General features: G+C 36.7%; 1 protein-coding gene across 1 annotated transcript in view; it reads left to right on the top strand.

The window, feature by feature from the left end:
* The window catches only part of ASH1L (ASH1 like histone lysine methyltransferase), a 185,054-nt gene that overhangs the window by 57,221 nt on the left and 110,627 nt on the right, over nucleotides 1-17,206 (top strand). The window contains 1 exon segment of the mRNA XM_036754819.1: nucleotides 16,126-16,227. Coding sequence (XP_036610714.1) covers nucleotides 16,126-16,227 — 102 coding nt within the window.

Consider the following 17,206-nt stretch of genomic DNA (forward strand, 5'->3'; position numbering starts at 1 on the left):
ATATCATATTGGTATTTCTGGTTTTCATATTTTTCATATACTTGGAAAATAAGAGTTATTCTAGTGGAAAAGAAAAAATAAATTCGTATTATATTTGGGAAATAATGTAATGAAAAGAAAAACCATGTTCTGACGTATATAAAATCATCTTTCTTTATTGTTGTCAGGACCCATTATTATAATTATTAGTGGTAGTATTCTTGGGTCATGTTGTTTGGTGAGAACTCCCTACATTTAGCTGATTTCTGCCATACATATGTACTCCTTTCCTTCCCTCACTTTTTCACCTCCTGCTCTGAGAACTATAATCAAGTAAATATTGCCCTGGATTTTGCAAAGAACACATAATTCACTTGTTCTGTAGCTCCCCCTCCAATGAATATATTTTCTCCCTGTTAGAATCAAAGCTTCTTGGGGCAAGAAAAGACAATCTTTTGTCTTTAGTTTAAATATCAAACCAGCTGGCAGTTTTTTGTGAGTGACTTGAATGAATAAAGGTGTAAAGTCATATTTATCAAACTTGCAGATGACACAAAGTTTGGAGGAATACCTAATATACTGGATAAACAGAATCAGGATTCAGAAATAGTCTTGAAATGCCAGAAGACTAGGATATACTAATAAGATCTCATCTTATTAATAATCACTTTACAGATGACTCCCCAATCTGTATATCCAGCATTTGCCAGACATTGTGCTAGGCGGTGGAGATACAGAGATTAAAATAAAACAGTCCCTTCTCTCAAGGAGCTTACTTTCTATTAGAAGAGCCCATATGTACACATATAAGTATATGAAAAATGAATGCATCATAGTTTTGAGATGGAAAGCACTAGCAGTTAGCAGTGGGTATGGGAGGGCATATTGAGGAGGTGGTCAGGAAAGACTTCCTGTAGAACAGGCTTCTTAACCTGTTTTGTATCTTGGACCCCTTTAGCAGTCTGGTGAAGCCTGTGGACCTCTTCTCAGAATATTATTTTTAAATCCATAAAGTACAATACATAGGATTATAAAGGAAACCAATTATATTAAAATAATTATCAAAAAAATTTTACCAAGTTTATAGACCCCAGATGAAGAACCCTTGCTGTAAAAGGTGGAGCTTGAGCTGAATATCAGAGGAAGTAAGATATTCTGCAAGTTAGATTGGAAGGAGCATATTCCAAGTACTAGGAGTTATATGTGCCATGTGAGAAACAGCAAGAAAAGCCATTTGATTGAGCCATAGGATGCAGGAGGGGGAGATAGACAAATGGACAGACAAAACAAGACTAGAAAGATAAATTGATGTCAAGTTATCAATGGATAGAAACTCCAAACAGAGAAGTTTACAGAGGCAGTAGGGAGACACCAAAGTTTATTATTTAGGGGAGGTACATGATCAGAATTGAACTTTAGGAAAATCACTTTGGTAATTGGGTGGGGACAGAGGTGTTGCAGGAAGATCACTTAAGAATCCAGGTGAGAGGTAATGAAGGCACCTGAACTAAGGTGGTGCTGTGTAAGTTGTGAGCAGGAGGTGGATGCAAGAGATGTGGAGGTGGAAATGAAGGGCTTTGGCAACTGACTGAATGTGTGAAGTGAGAGTTGATGCCTAAGAGAAGTAGAAAGATATTAAGAAAGCACTTAGCTACTTTTTATGAATTCAAGTCATCTGGCCCAGATGACCCATATTCTTGTCTCTGAAAGAACTGGCATATGTGCTTTTGTGCCACTGTGTGAGCCATTTTCACTGATATTTGAAAGACAAAAACAGAAGAGGTGATACAAGAGAAAGGGCAAATTTTTTCCCAATTTCAAAAAAGATAAGAGAACAGACTTCAAATCATAGTATACTCCATTTGACTTAAATTCCTGGGAATATTCTAGAATAGCTAATTAAGGAGATGGCTGGTAAACATCTAGACAGGGAAATCCAGTATGGCTTCATCAAGAGCAGGTCATTCTAGACTAACCTCATTTCCTTTTTTGACAAAATTACTATGCTTTTAGGTTACTGAAATGTTGTGGATATAGTTTACGTGTATTTAACAGAGCTCTTGATAAAGTATCTTATATTATGCTTGTGGAGAACATTAAGAGATAAATTGGACTCAAAGAGTAGCTGTTAATGGGTTAGTGTCAACATAGCAAGAGGTCTACATTAAAGTACTCTGGAGGTTTTTGCCGGACCCTATTTGTTTGAATGCTTTTATTGGGCCTTGGATAAATATACAGATGTAGTCCTCAGATTTGCACTTGACACAGAGTTGGGAGAAATACCTAACTGTGGCTAACAAAGCCAGGATCCAAAAAGATCTTGACAAGCTAGAACATTGGGATGAATCTAATAAGATGAAATCCATAGGAATAAAATTTAAAATATTGCACTTGGATACAAATAAAAGTTCAAAGTATAAGATGGAGAAGACATGAAATACTTTTGAAGGTTTTAGGGGATTGCAAGTTAAATATGTCAGTAGTGTGATAGAGCAACCAAAAAAGCTAATGCAGTCATGGGCTGCATTAAAAAGGGTGTAGCTTTCAGGACTAGGGAAATGATAGTCTGTACTTTGTTTTTGTCAGACCTCATCTGGAGAATTGTGTTCTGTTCTGAACATGGTGGTTTAATAAGGAGTATTGATAAACTGTATAATGTCCAGAGGAGGCCAACCAGAATGGTGAAGCTTCTTGAAACCATGACAAATAAAGGTCAGTTATAGTAACTGGAATGATTGGCCCAGGGGTGGGAAACCTGCAGCCTCGAGACCACATGTGGCCCTCTAGGTCCTCAAGTATGGCCCTTTGACCAAATCCAAACTTCACAGAACAAATCCCCTTAATAAAAGGATTTGTTCTGTAAGACTTGGGAGTCAGTCAAAAGGCCGCACCTAAGGCCACATGTGGCCTCAAGGCCACAGGTTCTCCACTCCTGGATTAGCCCGAAGAAGAGGAGACTAAGAGGGAGCATGATAGCTGTCTTCAAGTATTTGAAGGTCTTAGACTTGTTCTTTTTGGCTCGAGAGGGTCCAACTTGGCATAATGGGTAGAAACTGCAAAGAAGTCAGTTAAATAGGGCGGAGCCAAGATGGTGGCTGGAAAGCAGGAACTAGCGTGAGCTCTCCGCCAAGTCCCTCCAAAAACCTATAAAAAATGGCTCTGAACCAATTCTAGAACTGCAGAACCCACAAAATAGCAGAGGGAAGCAGGGCTCCAGCCCAGGACAGCCTGGATGGTCTCTGGGTGAGGTCTATCCCTCACGGAGCTGGGAGTGGAGCGGAGCAAAGCCTAGCATGGGTGGCACAGACCAACCAGACCAGGAGCTGGGTGGAGCGTGCCCTAGCGCCCTGAATCAGTGAGCTGCAACAGTTACCAGACTTCTTAACCCACAAACACCAAAGACAACAGAGAAGGTTAGTGGGAAAAGCTGCAGGAGTGGAAGGAGTTCGAGGTCTGGATACCACCCCGGGGGCAGCGGAGGTGGGGCAGCTACAGAACTACAGCTGCAGTTGCTTCTGGCCCCAGGCCCACCTGGTGGGAGGAATTAAGTGGCGGATCAGAGCAAGAGTGAAGAGCCTGCTGAAGATCTAAGTGCAGTCTGGATTGGGGGTTCTTGGGGAAGGAGGAGTGCTGGTATGGCAGAGCTGGAGCATCCCCCCAAGCTTGGAACATAGTTCTCTTAACTCTACAAGCAGTCAGACCCCACTGAAAAACTCAAGGGTCAAGTTAGTTGGCTGGGAACATGGCCAGGCAGTGAAAACGCACCCCGATTCAGTCTCAGACTTTGGATTCTTTCTTTGGTGACAAAGAAGACCAAAACATACAGCCAGAAGAAGTCAACAAAGTCAAAAACCTACACCAAAAGCCTCCAAGAAAAACATGAACTGGTCTCAGGCCATGGAAGAGCTCAAAAAGGAGTTGGAAAAGCAAGTTAGAGAAGTAGAGGAAAAATTGGGACGAAAAATGAGAAGGATGCAAGAAAACCGTGAAAAACAAGTCAATGACTTGCTAAAGGAGACCCAAAAAAATACTGAAAAATACACTGAAGAAAACAACACTTTAAAAAATAGACTAACTCAAATGGCAAAAGAGCTCCAAAAAGCCAATGAGGAGAAGAATGCCTTGAAAGGCAGAATTAGCCAAATGGAAAAGGAGGTCCAAAAGACCACTGAAGAAAATACTACCTTAAAAATGAGATTGGAGCAAGTGGAAGCTAGTGACTTGATGAGAAATCAAGATATTATAAAACAGAACCAAAGGAGTGAAAAAATGGAAGATTGTAAAATATCTCATTGGAAAAACCGCTGACCTGGAAAATAGATCCAGGCGAGATAATTTAAAAATTATTGGAGTACCTGAAAGCCATGATCAAAAAAAGAGCCTAGATATCATCTTTCAAGAAATTATCAAGGAGAACTGCCCTGACATTCTAGAGCCACAGGGCAAAATAGAAATTGAAAGAATCCACTGATCGCCTCCTCAAATAGATCCCAAAAGGAAATCTCCCAGGAATATTGTCGCCAAATTCCAGAGTTCCCAGATCAAGGAGAAAATACTGCAAGCAGCCAGAAAGAAACAATTTGAGTATTGTGGAAACACAATCAGAATAACCCAAGATCTATCAGCTTCTACATCAAGAGATCGAAGGGCTTGGAATGCGATATTCCGGAGGTCAATGGAGCTAGGATTAAAACCTAGAATCACCTACCCAGCAAAACTGAGTATCATGCTCCAAGGCAAAATATGGATTTTCAATAAAATAGAGGACTTTCAAGCTTTCTCAGTGAAAAGACCAGAGCTGAATAGAAAATTTGACTTTCAAACACAAGAATCAAGAGAAGCATGAAAAGGTAAACAGGAAAGAGAAATCATAAGGGACTTACTAAAGTTGAACTATTTTCTTTACATTCCTACATGGAAAGATGATGTGTATGATTCATGAGACCTCAGTATTGGGGTAGCTGAAGGGAATATATATATATATGTATGTATGTATGTTTATGTGTGTGTATATATATATGTATGTATGTATGTTTATGTGTGTGTGTATATATATGTATATGTGAGTGTGTATGTATGTATATATGTATGTATATATGGAGAGAGAGAGAGAGAGAGAGAGAGAGAGAGAGAGGGCACAGGGTGAGTTGAAGATGAAAGGAAGATATCTAAAAGAAATAAAATCAAATTAAGGGATGAGAGAGGAATATAGTGAGAGAGAGAGACAGGGAGAGATAGAATGGGGTAAATTATCTCACATAAAAGTGGCAAGAAAAAGCAGTTCTGTAGGAAGAGAAGAGAAGTCAGGTGAGGGGGAATGAGTGAATCTTGCTCTCATCAGATCTGACCTGAGGAGGTAATACCATACATACTCAGTTGGGTATCTTACCCCACAGGAAAAAAGGAGGGAGAAGATAAAAAAAGGGGGGGATGATAGAAGGGAGGGCAGATGTGGGTGGAGGTAATCAAAAACAAACACTTTCGGAAGGGGAAAGGGTCAAGGGAGAAAATTCAATAAAGGGGGATAGGTTAGTAAGGAGCAAAATATAGTGAGCCTTTCACAACATGAGTATTGTGGAAGGGTTATACATAATGATACGCATGTGGCCTATGTTGAATGGCTTGACTTCTTATGGAGGGTGGGTGGGAATGGAAGAGGGGAGAGAATTTGGAACTCAAAGTTTTAAAAACATATGTTCAAAAACAAACAAAAAAAAGTTTTTGCATGCAACTAGAAAATAAGATACACAGATAAGATACGCAATGGGGCGTAGAAATTTTATCTTGCCCTACAAGAAAGGAAGGGAAAAGAGGAGGGGAGGGGAGTGGGGTGACAGAAGGGAGGGCTGACTAGGGAACAGGGCATCCAGAATATACATCATCTTAGAGTGGGGGGGGGAGGGTAAAAATGGGGAGAAAATTTGTAGTTCAAACTCTTGTGAAAATCAATGCTGAAAACTAAATATATTAAATTAAAAAAAACACGTCAGTTAAATACTAAGAAAAACTTCTGTCAATAAGAGTTGACCAAAAGTAGAATGGGATGCCTAAAGAGATGACGGGTTCCACTTCATGGGAGGTTTTCAAGCAACCTTGAAGAGAGAAAAGCAGCTGTAGGCATCTGTGATCAAGAATGCACTGAATTGTTCTATCTCTGTTTCTTTTGTGTTGTTACAGTTGCTTATTCTTATTAGCTATTCAACTTATTATTAAAAATTACTAGCTATATCACCTGATGTCTTTTTGTTCTAAATTAGCCATGAAAAGAAGTCTTAAAACTTCTCAATTCAAACATTTGCGTGCTCGTGACTTTTCTTTAAATCGGTCCTTCACCCACCTTTAACAGGTTATAAAATAAAATCCATGTATTTTATAATACTGCTGAATGAAGCATGATTTGATTCTTGCAAACTAGTTAATATTAGTGCCTTCCCTCTGAAATTACTTCCAGTTTACTGTGTGTATATCTTCTGCGTGCATAGTAGTTTGCATGTTGTCTTTCTCCATTAGAATATGAGTTTCATGAAGGTTCCTTGTTACCTTTCTTTGTATCCCCAGTGTTCAGCATAGGGTCTGACACACAGTAAACACTTAATAAATTGTTGATTTACTCGCTGGCTACTTATTGGTGTATTATAGGTGTATTATGTTAAAGTGTATGAATTGATGTACCATGTTTTAGCAGCTAGTACAAATAAAGGCAGAGAAAGTTCATTTGCAATTTTATTGGGAACAAGTAGATTTGTCCTAAATAGAATACTGTAGTAAGGTAAGTATTTGGTAAATTTTGTGCACCAAATCTATTCTGGTGGTAGCAAGAAGGAGTGAGCACAAAACAAGGTTAGGAGATAGTTGCAGTAGCTCTTTCCGGTAGCCTAGAGCAATTATATTTAATTTAGATGTCTCCCTCTTCCCATTTTACAGATTGGAAATAGGATGACATTTCTTGGGCATTTTTGGTATAAAACAAATTAAGGCTCTAGAGCAGAGGTTCCCAAACTTATTTGGCCTACTGCCCCCTTTTTTAAAAAAAGTTACTTAGCACCCCTTGGAAATCTATTTTCTTTAACCCTTTAACCATTTTTTTGAAACTTGCATCATTTCAAAAAATAAATTTTTTTAAAATGACATATATTAAACTTAATAATTTATTGTAAATTTATGTGTTTTTCCCTGCATTGAAATTTTGATGATGCAGTATCGTATCATGTAACTGTATAGTATTGTATTGTAAACAAGTCATTACACACACATATTCCTGCCAGTGCATGCTGGACTTCTCAACAATGTGTGACATACTTGCCTACCAACACTTGCTTGTTAAGATCTATCAGCAGCTTGACCACTGATCAGTTATAACTTGCATTTTGTGTATTTATTTGAAAAATAATGTAGTCACTATGACTTTAACTCTGTTACACAACAGATGAAACATGTATGAATGGTTTTTCAAAATTTTCTTGTCTTTTCTTTCCTTATGCTTCTACTGCCCCCTTATCTTTATTCAGTGCCCCTCAATTGCACCTGAGACTACTACCACTCTCTGGATCATTCCACCACCTCTCAGGGGGTGGTATTACCCACTTTGGGCACCTCTGCTAGAGTCATATTTAAGTGATCACTTTTAAGTGAAGGATGAAATCACTTGAATGTCAATATTATATAGAGTGGTGGTGTTTTTAAAAATTTCATGCCAACAACATAAAACCAAATCCTCCAAATGAAATCATAACGCAAAAGTCATATAAAACTGCCTTATTTTATCCAAGCCTAATGAGTAACGTGGGTGGCTATATTATTTAAGTCATTTGTGTTTCATAAACTTATATAAAGCACTTCGCAAACCTTAAAGTGCCATATAAATCCTAACTATTATCATTACTGCTATTGTCATTATCATTACCACATATCAGATACAGTGAGAATGAGTTTCTGAACAGCATTGTAAGATCATCTCTTCTTTACAACAATATCAACTTCTGATAGCAAATAAAAACCATGCAAACCAGACTTTTAAATGATCTGTTGAAATAAGAACGATGCCCATCACCCATTTCTACAAAAAGTAGAATAAGCAAAGAATGAGTTAATACTGCAGCTAGTTTTATAAATATTGTTTTGTGCATTTAGTGCTGAATGTAATTTTTTATCTGTGAGCAATGAAATTAGGATTGAATTTTCACCTTATATTTGAAGAAAAAGTATGTTCACTGGAAAAGCATAGCTAAAGAAAAATGTTTAACTTTCCTCTGTTTTTATGCCACAGAAAAATAATCGTACAATCTAAACTTATTTAGAGTATCTTCTAGGACTACATGAGACACACAAAAACTTGTAGTCATAAATGGGTTATATGCATATGTACCTAGAAGAGTGGTAGAAAATTGATTGTGGTGTTGAGTGCAATTCTGGGAATTTCCAAAGGATTTCCATTATAGTGAATACTCCTACTTGGGCTTTATGTGAAAGAGCCTAATTAGAAGAAAAGCAAAAACAGTATAAAAATCACCACCATAGGCTCTGAACCGTTTTCTCTTGTAGCGCATTTAATTGGTGAGTCAGATGAAATGTATCGCTTTTAATAAGTAGCTTTCCTACAATTGGAAACAGCTGTTTTTATTATGGAATTTGCTTTTATCCCAGCATTCACCTCATTCACAAGAAGCTGCCAGGTTCACATGCCAGCTGGGAACTTAGCAAGGGTTCTAAAACTAAAACCTAGAAATAAGAAGCATGGTAAGAGCTTTCTTTAAAATAAGCAGAACATTTTATTGCTATCTTTTGCTTTTATGTCATGTTCATTTCTGAAACTTTCCCTTTCCTTATAACTTTCTTGTACCAAAAAAATTTAAAAAAAAACCCCAAACCCAAAAACCAGTTCAGCAATACAACATGCTTGTACTATACCTTAGCAAGCTTGATCATTAAAATTACCTGGTGTTTTCATTTTTTTGTTTTTTCCTTTCATATTGTCATTGTAGACTACATTGTAGTCATACTGTTTTCTTGGTTCTGCTTACTTCATTGCATCATTTTCATTTAAGTCTTCTCATGTTTCTTTGAATTCCTTGCAATTGTCATTTTTTATGGTACAGTAATATTACATTGTGTTCATATGACACAAGTTTAGTTTAGCTACTCACTTAATTGATGGGCACTTACTTTGTTTTCAGCTGTTCACTTCCACAAATAGTTCTGCTTTGAATATTTTGTTATACATGGGACCTTTCTTGTTGTCATTGTAGTTTGTGTCGAAGAGTAGAATCTCTGGGTCAAAGGATATGGCTTTGAATCTTGCCTTGGACACTAACTGTGTGACCCACAGCAAGTCACTTAGCCTCTTTCTGCTTTCCTCATCTGTAAAATGGAGGTAGTAAGAGCACCTACTTCCCATGGTTGTGAAGTTAAACTGAGATAATATATGTAAAGCCCTTTGCAAACCTTAAAGTGCTATATGTGCTATTTTTAACATAATTTTAAATTGTTTTCCAGAGTTGAAACAATTTACAATTCTAGAGTAGAGGTTTCTAAAGAGAGTGACGTTTCACATTGATTGTTGTTCTTTTTTTGATCATCATAATTATGTTGTAAGGCATCGTACCATAGATATACCGTAGATACCATAGGTAAAGAGCTGGATTCACAGTCAGGAAGATATGGGTTCAATTCCTGCTTCACAAGACTTAAAATATTCTTGTTTTGTGACCCAGGGCAAATAGCTTAACTTCTTATTGCCAACGCAATTCTTCTCTAAGACTTTAAGTTACAGAATAGGTATTGATCTGCTCTGGTGTAGAGGGAGTTTTCTCACTGAGAATTCCCTATAGCAATGCAATCACAGGTCTATCACCACCCCCACAACCTTCAAAATATCAAGAAAATTTCATTTTTTATATAGCGGTCCAACATATCCTTAGAATTTACATGCATAGAAAAATATAGAAGCTAATGAAGGCTTAGTATTCCTTTCTTAAGGCAAGTTTTATACAGCTTAATAATATGAACCAATTGAAGCTATAAATCCATTGAAAAAAGAAGGACTTACTTTTAACGAATATATTTAAATATTCTGTATATATTTCACCTTGTGGTATTCTTCGTAATGAACCACATAGACTTTCTTTTCTGTGCTTTCCTAAAGAATATTTGCAATATTATAAATAGATCATGTATTTAAGCTATTCTCTCTTTGGCTTAGTCTTTGATGCTAATTCTTAATACATTTTAACTGAACTATATTACTAAAGTTATAAAAGCATGGGAAAAAATCATATTAAAGACCTCTTTCAAAAGACTTTTTTATCCAGCTAACAGTTATTTTCCGTCTTGAGCATTTGGCCCAAGAAAAATGAAATCATTTTTCCCCAGATTCCTCAGGCTGGTGTGATTAGGTTGGGTATTTATTCATAATTTTTTTTTCTTTGTGATGCCCTCTATTAAAATGTTGAACAGTTATCAGTAAGGAATTCTCTTCATTTCTGCTAGTAACAATGTTGTTCTTTTGGTTATATGATCTGGGACACAGATGCTATGTTTCAGGTTCCTAGTATATAGATGTCTGTAAGGATTTCTTATACCAAATAAGTCATCTTCAAGACTTATTTTTTGGTTTCTACCTATATTGGAGATAAATATTTTAGCTTATTTCATTAGCTTTTCTTTTATGCATATTTCAGCTTATGGTTTTAATAAAAAGGGCTCACCTTCTTTGTCTAACTTGAATCAAATCTACTACCTAGGTTCCTTTACTTTCTCCCCCAGTATTTCAGTTGTTTGTAGAATCCTTCATTACTTTTTGACAGCTATCTTCTTATCTATTGTCAGCCCTTCTCCTCAGTGGCTGTTGACTTTCCTTTTACTGGTGACCTTTCATTTTTGACTGTATTATCTGAGTAAAATACTAATCCTTCTGCTTTTTGACAAAACCCCATTTTACTTGGGTACTTTCCCTATTGCAGGCTACCTTTTGTGCTTCCTTTATTGAGTAGAATTCAGTTTGTCTCAGGAACCCAGAATGAGTCTGTTTCTGTCATGTTTACATTATTATTAATTGGAGAATCCACCACCTATACCCTACATTTATATCTGAGGACAGGCTATAATCCTATCCTTTATCACGTTAAAATAAGTGGGTAATCAAGGACCACTCTGTGATTTTGAATTGTACATATGCCCTGTGAATTTTTGGAGGGAATGTTTGGATTTTCCAGCTGTACTTTTTTTGGACTGGGAGATATACTTTTCCTTGCATTTTGAGCAGTGGACTGTATTTACTCAGAATAGCAGAATCTCTAGCTTATGCATCTATCCATGCAGATATGGATCAACATTTGTTAGCACATCCCCTTATTAGAGATCAAGATAGCAAGCAGCAAAGCACCTACTTTCTTGTGGAAACGACACCAGAAGAGCCTGTCAAAGAGCACAACTTTCCCTTTTGACGTAGAAATCTACATGACTCTTTGCTAAGGAGCTGAACAGAAAGAAGGCCAAAAATATTCCTGGTGTCCCGGCTCCTGGGCATATCTGACATTATTGCTCTAACTCAGGATATAACCCTCATTATGGAGAACCTGTGGCAAAGATGCAGCGTTGGAAGATTCCCAATGAGAACTTCCTGGCCTTTCAGGTGATGAGGAAGAGCCTAACACTGCAGGTATCTACCTTGTAATACTTTGTATTCTTTTTTTTTTATACATTTTTGCATTTAGGAACTGAAGTTGATATTGATGAGGGGATAAATGAACTGACTTTTGAAGTTGGCATCTCAATCTTTAGAGACAAGTTGCCTAGTTGTTTTATCAGTGAGTCCGCTACCCAACCTTGAACTTTCTCTCACTGACACTAATTCATTTAAGTTGGTGATATGATAAGCAGTTGTTGATTTTTTTCCCTAGGAATTAAACTTAATAGTAAATTCATAAAGCCAGTCTTGTTATGTTCCAACATGGCCTGAAAAGATCTAAACTTGACATTAATCATAGTATTCCCAACAAAATATATATTCAATATAAATCTCAGTCCCTGTGGTATATCCTATGTTTGCTTATGAAGTACAAGCATAGAATTTGATTTGGACCAATATTGGAATGGACAAACTCTGTCCTTTCTAGAAATATGTCCCACATCTATCCATTTTTGGTCACCTACTTCCATAATGAAACTTGAAAAACAGTTACTATGTTTTTGTCAGTGTTAACAAGATTAGGTTTGCAGATTTAATCAAACTTGTCTGGTCTCCCAGATTTCATTATTTTTCAGCATTTGCCAACTAGGGTAAAAATGCATTAAAGTACTTTATTCTTGAACAGCTTGCTCATTGTGTTTCCAGTTGTACATTAATCATAGCTTCACTTGCTAGTTTTAAGCTTAGAGAAGTATCTCTTTGTTTGGTTTTCATCATCAAATAATATTTATGAAGTACCCTTATCTTCTTAGAGCTCTGCTAGGAGCTCAGAATTGATGTTTGTCAAGCCCTGGAGATCTGTGATGAAGAGGCACGGCTTTATTTTCCTTAAATCCAGAATGTTCTAAGTATTGTTCTCCAGTGTCCAGATTTGTGAGGATTGGAACAGACCTTTTAAAAGAAGAAAAAAGAGACCCTTCCCAAATAAAAAAAAAATTTTCCCCAGTCACTTATTAAGCACCACCAGTAGGCTACTGGCTTATGTTGCTTTCAGGAAATGACAAATGGTTCAGAAATGAAGTGAACTAAGTCATGTCTTTTTCAATTGTTTCAATTTTGGGGGGCCGCTTTATGATGCAGCCAATAACAACCTCCAAGAATCTGTATTTTTCTTCTTCCCTGTCCCCTTCCCCATCCTAGCTCCCACTGTCTATTCAGAAGCTTCAGATACCACCCAAAAGGAACTTTGAAGAAAGAGACTATCAGGGTTAAGGAACCTGCGGCCTTGGGACCACATGAGTTCTCCTATATCCTCAAGTGTGGTCCTTTGACTGAATCCAAATTTCACAAAACAAATCCCCTTAATAAAAGAATTTGTTCTGTAAAACTTGGACTCAGTCAAAAGGCTGCACCTAAGGACCTAGAAGCCCACATGTGGCCTCTAGGCCATGGGTTCCCCACCCCTGGACTATATCTTCTTGCCTGAGGTGAGTGAGGTGAGGCAGGATGTTTTTAGGATATCCCGATCAAAGATACAGTTGAAGCCTTCATTGAAACTCTTGAAGTATTTATAGGAATTTGGGAAATGGTTACCATGTGGTTGAGGAACTGAAGATGAAGCTCAAGAATGAGGGGCACTAATGCCACCTGAAATATAGCAGCCACAAGACCTAAGAAAGTTTCTTGAGGACAATGACCATGTTTCAAACCAGCACAGTATTGTCTAAACAACAGGTATTCAGCAAATCTTTGTTGGTTGACTGACTGGTTGTAAAGAAAGTCTTAAATGAAATTTTCTTTAAGATGGTCTTCCCTAGGTCATTGGTTTCTGTCTTTTGTGATTACCTGTACATCACTGATTATGAGGGCATGAACCAAGAGGTTACCTCAAGGTTTTTGATTGTTATCTTCTATTTTGTTTGTGTATCTGGCCTGGCCTTGCATATATGCATGTGTTCCATAAATATTTATTAGCTATGATGGATAAGTTGAGAATACCTCTAATCTCAGTAGTTACTGTCTGTAAGCATTGTGGTATTTTAGTTCTTCAGCAAAAATCTTATCAGATGAAAATGCTATAAATTATCAGAGAAAGAACTGCTGGTGTCTGAATACAGATTGAAGCATATTTTTTCTCTTTTCTTTATTTTCCTTGAGGTTTTTTTTTCGTCTTTCACAACGTGACTAATATAGAAATATGTTTTGCATGACTGCACATGTATAACCTATATTGAATTGTTTGCCTTCTCAATGAGGGGGATGAGGAGGAAGGAAGGGAAGGAATTTGGAACTCAAAAGTTTTAAAAACGAATGTTAAAAATTGTTTTTACATGTAATTGGGGGAAAATAAAATACTGAAAAAAAAAACTTAGCTGATAATAAAAACATTCCAGGTATATTTGTTTCAGCTTTTTAAAATGTCCCCTTTGTGTTATAATAGTATATATAGGACTGAACAGAAGTCAGTTTTGGTTCTTGAATTGATCTGCTAGTACCACTATATTTTTGTAAGAAGTAACATGAGTTTCCCAAATCTGAGGCAGATAGGTGGGCACAATGCTGGATTTGGGGAGTTTGGAAGACCTGAGTTTAAATCCAGTCTCAGATACTTACTAGCTCTGGGAGTCTCAGTAAGTCACTTAACCCCTACGTGCCTCATTTTCTTCCATTTTAAAATGGAGATAGTAATACCCACCTCACAGGGTTGTTGTGAGGATCAAACGAGTTAATATTTGTAAAGTGTGTAGCAGGTACCTAGTAGGTGCATAATAAATGCTTCTTCCCTTTCCTCTCTCTCCTATCCCCTTCTGTTCTCCCCACCCCCAAAAAAAATTCCTCTTAGGAACTTTCAGTTGAAGGAAACGTTCAGCCTCCTGTCCTACCTGAATAATGACCCCCTTAACCTACTGAGAATATACCCTCTGGTTTGAGTTAAATCAAAGTTCATGATCTACCAATCTCTCAAAGAAAAACACTGGAAATATAATTGTTTTTATCTATTTACTTCTTTCTCCCCAAGTTGTTGTTTAAGAAATTCTTGAAGCAGCAGCTACAGTTAGGAGGTTATACCTGACAGTTTTAATGTCTCACAATTTGTTTTTCTTGGTAGTGGTTTGTTGTTTGTTTTTTGAGTTTAGGGTGGATTATATTATAGGAGGTGTACTGTTTTATTCTGTTTATTAAACTAAATCAGTGAAATTTTTCAGTGTTGCTAGTTTGTAAGTTATTATTAAGTAGACTTAATAAAGTATATTGTGACTTAGGATGTATTCACCTTGATTTCCTTGCTGATTTTTCTTTTAGCTTACAGAAAAAAATCAGAATTTTTTTTTTTCAGGAAAATGAACGTTTCTGAAAATGACATTTTTCTCTTAAATGAGAGACAGATTATATGTTATGGGGCATTTAGGTAGAAGAGCAGGCAGATAACATTTAGACTTGATATTTTGAAAAATGTCCTAACAATTAGAAGTGTTCGAAAGTGGGGTGAGCTGCATTAGCAGATCGTGGGTTCCCCCACATTAGAGTTCTCCAGGAAGAGACTAACTAACTGCTTGTTAGGTGTATTCTAGTGGAGCTTTTCTGGTTTGGGTTAGATTAGATCACTGCTGTGATTTGAGCATAGCAATGCCTTTTGTTTGAGGGAATCTTTCTTTGCCTTCTGAATCTTTTCTGTATTTAAGCCTATGTAACAATCTCTGAGTATACTTTTTAAAGAGAGATTCATTTAAAAACTATTGGCATGATGTAGTGGGCTACAAGGCAGAAAAACCTGTGAATAGATTCCAATACTTACTGACTTATTCAACCCTGGACAAGTCACTAAATCTCTGTGTGTCTCAGAACTTAGACATAGACTATGTTGATGAAAATCATAAGTTCTAGTAATTTATTGTAAGTTAATTGAAAATTGCTTCGAGAGAATATGGTTTATAGAAGGCTGAAAAAATGCAGAAGGTGAAAATGTTCATGGGTACAGGATCCCATTGGATGAGGTAAGAACTTGGTAATTCCTAGTATAGTACTTCAGTGAAGTATATTAGATTTGAATCTGCTTCTCCCACATCACATTATTCCATCTCCATTTTAATTTTAAATTTTGTCTTCATAGAGTTAACATGGAGGAGCTAACATCTTTGAGATTACCACTGGTCATCTTATAAATTAAGCTATTTCATTTGTTTATTTTAGAATAGTAATTCTAAGAAGCTAAACCACCATAGTTCTATACATTCTATTTCCCTGAAAATATATCCCTCTGTTGACTTAAGGCAGTTTCCCGTGAAGATTGCTACTCACGGTAACTGATACTCTGCTAGTAAAATCTGGTGCTATAATTCTTCTCTACCTGCTGTATTTATGACTGTTTATAAGTACTGCTTTTAAAATGAAGGGAAATAGCAACAGCTGAAGAGTATTAACCATTCTAAATCATTTTTATTCAAGATGTTGTATTGCCATTGTCCTTTATATTTAAATAAATATAAGCTCTCTTGTGATCTTTCTGTTCTGTTCTCTAGGCTCCCAGGCAGCCCTAGACAAGCCCTCCCAAAGGCCATCAGAGAGCACAAACTGCAGCCCTACCCGAAAGAGGTCTTCATCAGAGAGCACTTCTTCAACAGGCAAGTAATACTTATTTTCTCAGACTTTTGTGGTGGCTTCTTATCTCAGTGGTATTGACAGCATTTATTCATTTCTGTTGATGCCTAACTTGAGTGAATGACAGAATCTGTGTGATGAAAAGACAAGCATAGTGCAAGAGTATGGAAATGTATGTAAAAACCAGAGAGTAATCTTTTCCTTTCATCCTAGTTTGAGTATAATTAGGAATACTATGACTTTAAAAGGGTATGAAGATTTGGATTGAGTCCAGAGAAAAGCATCCAAAATAAATAGATTAGAAAGTAGGCAAGCAGCAAAAATGGAGGTTTAAAAAAATGTAGCCTGTGATCAAAAAGGAAAAGGAGTCATCTGCAAAGAGGCTTAATATTTACTTTTGAGCATAATGCAGTTTTTCAGTAAAGGATGGTATACTACTATTTATTCCTTCTACTGAGGATTAAAGGGGAAAATTAGTTTCAAATGGCATCAAGAAAGATTTAGAATAGATAAAAGGAGAGCTCAGTACTGCAGATTACAGTGTGTAAAGCTACTGTAAAAAGTGATAGAATTCTATGAAAAACTCAGATAGTTACTAAAAATTAGGATTCTTTTTTGATTTAACATGTTATTTACAAGAAGTGACTAGTTGTGATACGTATTTTTTTAAGTTAATTGTGATTTCATTATGATAACAGTCCTATAAGTACTATAATCTCCCAAATTCAGGATATAAGTACATCAGAATCTAACAGATGAATGAATCTTTACACGGGCATTCATAAAAATCATCAAGAGTTTGTGAGCAGCTACCATCCTTGAAAAGACGTGTCTTATATTGTATGAAGTATAGCAAGATTATTTGGGTAGCGTAATTATGTAGCTACTTCCTATTTAATGGCAAGTCCAGTCAGGCACTTTGCCACAGTATGTCTGTTTCCCTCTTTTATTTCTGGTTATTTCTCTCTTAGATCTTGTCACTGTTGTGGACTTGGCTGTCTT

Source organism: Trichosurus vulpecula, chromosome 4, assembly GCF_011100635.1.
Source record: "Trichosurus vulpecula isolate mTriVul1 chromosome 4, mTriVul1.pri, whole genome shotgun sequence".
NCBI lineage: Eukaryota > Metazoa > Chordata > Mammalia > Diprotodontia > Phalangeridae > Trichosurus > Trichosurus vulpecula.